Source organism: Seriola lalandi, unplaced genomic scaffold (genome assembly GCF_002814215.2).
Source record: "Seriola lalandi dorsalis isolate HSWRI2012SDOR001 ecotype SW California unplaced genomic scaffold, Sedor1 jcf7180002054188, whole genome shotgun sequence".
Lineage (NCBI taxonomy): Eukaryota > Metazoa > Chordata > Actinopteri > Carangiformes > Carangidae > Seriola > Seriola lalandi.
The window spans coordinates 458073-463293 of record NW_019524741.1 but is presented as its reverse complement, the minus strand read 5'-3'; the positions used below and the strand labels follow the sequence as shown (position 1 = coordinate 463293).

Below are 5221 nucleotides of genomic sequence, written 5' to 3'. Positions count from 1 at the left end.
GTTGGGGGATCCTATTGGAGTTAATTACTCGCGAGAGCGCGGCCTTGAAAGTGACATCACGTCAGGCACCAGGTGAGAGTCAGAGAAGTGTAGTCGTGAGGAATAAGGCAGCGAATTACCGGAGAAAAGGTAGACTTATTAGCCAACTCAGTGACGCTAACTTGGGTAAACGAAGTGATAGCATTAAGCTAATATCTACACGTCATTATGTATTAACTGCTGACTGCATTAATACCCCCCCCAGAGGAAACACTGAAATCATATAAATTGTACATGCTGGCTCCCTGTCACAGTGGGAGCCCCCGAATAGAACAGAGCGATAATTAATGTCATTAGTAACACCTGTGCTTTTCCTGCTATGAGATGTCAAAATGTCGGCTGCTACACGCTTACCAGTTTGTACAGTCACGGGTGCCTGTCCACAGCTCTCTATCCCATGCTGGGTGACTGTGTAAACTTCAACCATGTATTTCCTGTAAGGCTCCAGCCCTCCAATCAAAGCAGTGTATGACTGCTCTCCCTCAGTCTGAGATGACCAGGAGATGTTGGTCATTCCAACAATCTTCTCTTTTCTTGAAGACATGTCCACATAGCGAACAACAAATGTCCATCCAGCCACATACTGTGGATCTGGTAGCATCCAGTGAACACTAATCTGACTAACTGTAATGGGGCCAACAGTGATGTTTTGAGGAGGAAGCGGCCCTGTAAGAAATAGAACATACACGTTTGGAATTACATTTGTGAGCAAAAGATGCTGCCTTTTGTTTTGCTCTGTTTGTTTAACCTATGTGTGTAACGGGTTGTCAGCAGACTCACTAGTGTATGCAGTCTGTGTCTGCCCCAAGCTCCAGGTGGAGCCTGCAGGGTGAGAGGCTCGTAGGGTGAAAGAATAGACGCTCCCTGGAGACAACCCTGCCACAGTTACTCCTCTGGAAGAGAGGGAGATGGGGACTTTCACAATCTTTTTAAGACTGCTCTGGCTCTGTGTTCCCTTTTTGTCCTCTGATCTCCTCCCTCTACCTCCGTCACTGTGCCCCAACTCTCCATTTGCCTCCTTTTGGTACTGGAGGAATATCTCAAAAGATGAATGATCAAGTGAGTTCAAGGGTGAGAAGTCACCCCAACGAAGCTCCACCTGCTGCTCTGTCACCTGAACCAGGTCCAAGGAGAATGAGGGAGGGACTCGAGGGGCTGTGAAAGGGAGGAAAACAGAGTAACATCATAACAACTTGAGGGGGAAATAGGGCAAAAAAGTGTTCACAAATTGTATAGTTTGAGTTAACTAGTTAGTGTGGGTAAAAGGTGGTTAAAATTCAATATTAGATAATAGAGGACACTGACACTGTTTTAGCAAATGTTACATTAAATAATGTAGAGTGTGATGTGTTGCACAAGTTATTTACTTTGGTATTGACAGATGAAGGGTAAGGGGATGTTACAGAAGAATGGAGTGAGAAAGTATCCTGGTCCCGTGGCATTCCTCTGAAGGGCAAAACAGTCTGTCTGACTGGCTGGCAGGAATGTCTTCATAGTGTCTGTCAGGTTATATGATGCGCCATCAGACCAGAGAGGCTGGCCCTCCTCCTGTGGAGTGACAGACAAGAAAGATTATGTGCTGTTTACACAGGCATCACAAGATCACTGTCATTACAATACTGTTGAGGTCTATGATTTTGTGACAGAGGACATACCATGATATGTGAGGACCTCACTGCAGGCTACAGTAAAGGCAGCCCAAATGAAAACTTTTGGGCTGCATTTTGGGCCAGTTTTTTGGGTTTGTTTTTAATTTAGTTTTTAATTTCAGTTTCAGCAACTTATAATACATACCATCATATTCACATTTATTCATATATATATATATGTATATATACATACATACATACATACATACATACATACATATAGGAATACATTATTTGTTCCATCTAGTAAATTTATTTTTAGACCATTTTTTTTAAAATTTTGTTATAATAACGTGTATCTATAAGATATGTACCTATCTATTATATCTATAAGATAAGTATTTTCATAAACTATTTCAACCAATCATAAAAAATATCCAACAACTGGTATTACCTTTTGATACTTTGCTATTTACTGTCAATATAAAACCATTAAGGCTATTTTCTCAAAACATATAATCATAATTCTCTATAGACAAAATCTTTGACATTTCCTTTGTATAGGTTCTTTTACACAGTGTGAGAATGTCCCTATGTACGAAGTTGTGTAAGTGTGAGAAAATGTTGTGCAGATGATTTTCAAATCTACAGCCCTGCACTTAACTTTCCACATAATTCTCCATATCCTGCAGGATCAAATTTTGTGTGATTATGACACAGTCTTGAGGTATAGAACAACCACTTCACTCCTGCAGGGTGTAAAAATAATGTACTGCATTGTAAATATCTCATTGAAAGGTTTTTGACAAATACCTCTTTAAACTTTAAAGGCTTGTTTATTTATGAAAATTCTCAAATGTCATCCCTTGTTAAATTATATATAAATATGCATGTTCACAAGAAAACAAAAGCAAAGTAAATGGAAAAATTAATCAAAGTCATAATATTAAGTTATTAATCATTACGGCTCTTGCAGATAGGATGAAATGAAAAATAAAAAGCTTTTCTCCTCAGTACCTCTCCTTAAAACGCATGTTTATGAAATAAAGCTACCTGCTGGTCACTGAGTCCAGTCCATAGCAGCAGCAGGTTGTTGTGGTTCAGCAGGTGAGAAGATACAAAAAGCAGATCTTCCTGGGTCTTCAGGTCAGCCAGGTGACTTCCAGCTGCCAGGTGTTTGCAGCTGTGCTGGGCTTCATTCCAGGTGAAACCTGTTCTTCTCACAGTGAAGCAGCTTCTCCCATTGGCCAGCCAACCAGGGGGGCACTGAGCTGGAGACAGAAATGATCATCAATTTAGACCACAGAGTCCACCCTGCCTACAGTCAGTTTTAAGGTTGAAGTTATGGGTATGTGGTTGTAGTAGAGCACATGTATAAAACCTGTTTCGATGCCGACGCTGAATCTCTGCTTCAAGATGACATTATGCTGTTTGAGCAGCGTAGTCACCACAACTTTGACCTTGAAGCGTGTGCCAGGCTGGAGACCTATCACTGTGTACTGGGACTTCGCTACCTCTGAGGGCTTCATGTTAAAGATGTGCGTGACAGATTGTGTGTGAGTGTTGTACAGACTCAGGGTGGATAGGCTTTCTTGTCTGTGAAGCTTCCAAGTCAGATGAGCAGAAGTCGATGTACTGTGTACATGAAGCGAAGACAGGGCCACTGGCACTGGATGCAAACACAGAGTGGAAACCAGTAGAGACAAGAAGAGAGATAACATCATTAACCAACATATCAATATTCAAAATAATCAGGCTTGTTTACCTTTCTTCATCAGGATTGTGGCACTCAGGTTCACAGAGACTCACATAAGTGAAAGGTCTTTGTCTCAAGTGTGGCATCATTCTTGGAGGCTCTCAATGAGATGTTATATCCCCTTTGATTCTCGACCAATCTCAGTGACGTCTTGCAATCAGTTGAGCATGCTGAGGGATCAATGGGCTCTGCATACAGCTGTAGAGGTGTTAGAAGAATGTATCCGTTCCTCAAACTAAAATCCAGCCCTATAGAAAGGCAAATGAAACCGAAACCATTGTATCTCTGTCATTATCCACCTGTGCTACTGTTCTTACCAGACGGTTACTTGCACTCCTGCAGGTGACTTCGTAGCTGTCTGGATCTTGACTGGAAGGGAAGGAGTGAAACCTAATTTCAACCTCAACAGGGTTTGAGTGCTGTTCACAGGTCAGCAGCACCACCTGAGGCATAGGACAATAAGAGGTGAGAGTTAGTGTTTGCTGAATGAAATTATTTGTCCAAAGTGTGTACAGAATTCATTATACATTAAATAGTATTGCAAAGCACCTGGGAACACAATTAGGCAGAAATTAGAAAATAAACTGTTTTACCAAGGAGTTTTAAGTTGTGCAGGCCTTGTTCTTACCTTACATAAACTGGCAAATAACCACAGACGCTCTGTTCCACCCATTGGAAATGTCACTTCATCTCATCAAGCATACATTTCCCCAGTTACTGATCCACCTGGATACACGCAGTCACTTCCAAAGCGATACATTACGGGTCCTGGATTTACCTTCAGCCATTGGTACGCTTATAAGACAGCTGTGCATAAACATGAGCTGTGGAAAGTCCCGAGCTATTTGGGAACGCTGACGCACAGCCGAGCACCAGCTTGTAACTTTTTGAGTGACTTTTTTCAGACTGTGAAAGTTTTTGAAAGGAGGTAACAAATACCTTGCTGTCTTAAATCAAGGGGAAATCTCTGCCTCTTTTTACTTCTTCTTCAGACTTTGAATTTAGCGCGCACTCAAAGTCAGCTTTCAATGGCTGTTAACCCCCGAGAAGCAAACCCTTAAGTGAGAGAGGAGACAGTCTCCCTGTGTGTATGCGAGGAGAGAAACAGAGAGGGAGGGAGGGAGGGACAGAGAGAGAGAGAGAGAGAGAGGGAGATTGTGCATGTATGAGTTCGACCCAATTTGTTCTGCCTCTTTGTTAGGATAAGAGCAATTCACCATGGCAACAACGGGCACATGGCCACTCCAAAGCTGGGCTCCTGAGGAGAGGAGAGGTGGGGAGGCGGGAGATGTGGGGTATGCTAAAGGGAACAGGAGAAAGATAAGAGATGGTGGTGGTGTTTTCTGGGGGAATTGAGATGTGCTCAGCGGGCAACGCCTCCAGCTTCATGCCTCTGCATGAGCAACAGTCAGGCAGCCAGTCAAGGCAGACAGGTCTAATGTTTTGTTTTCTTGAATTCATGTAACCTCTAAAATAAGTATGTGCCTGCAATTGTTGAAAACATTTCAGCGGTGAGAGTGGTTTGGCTCAGAGATGGGGTGTGGTGGAAGCACTGGTCCAAGTGGAATGACAGGAATGTGAAAGGGAGACATGATGGACAGATGGAGAGCTGAGTCTGCTGAGGGGTTCTGTTATGAAGAGGTGACTCCCACACAGCAATAACCTTTCAGAGGTGAAACACAAACACATGTCAGCACTACAGATGCTGAATCAGGATGAGTATGTGTGTTCGAGGAAGAGAAACGACAAGGGAGTGTGAAAAGGACACATTGCAGGTCCTGAGGACACAGCCAGCCTTGAAAAAACATTCAGACAAACATACTGTTAAATCTTTTAT

At 42.7% G+C, this 5221-nt stretch overlaps 1 protein-coding gene across 3 annotated transcripts in view; it reads right to left on the bottom strand.

Annotated features, from left to right (window-relative positions):
• ptprq (protein tyrosine phosphatase receptor type Q) overlaps window positions 1-4057 on the bottom strand; it is a 41585-nt gene extending 37528 nt beyond the window's left edge. For all 3 annotated transcript variants that reach the window (XM_087173366.1, XM_087173367.1, XM_087173368.1), the window contains exons 1-8: window positions 4013-4057; window positions 3702-3827; window positions 3438-3582; window positions 3010-3297; window positions 2682-2899; window positions 1407-1587; window positions 820-1194; window positions 394-705 (exon numbers count right to left, since the gene is read on the bottom strand). In XM_087173366.1, coding sequence (XP_087029492.1) covers window positions 394-705; window positions 820-1194; window positions 1407-1587; window positions 2682-2899; window positions 3010-3297; window positions 3438-3582; window positions 3702-3827; window positions 4013-4057 — 1690 coding nt within the window. The remainder of the gene's footprint in view (window positions 1-393; window positions 706-819; window positions 1195-1406; window positions 1588-2681; window positions 2900-3009; window positions 3298-3437; window positions 3583-3701; window positions 3828-4012) is intronic.
• Window positions 4058-5221: the final 1164 nt, after the last annotated feature.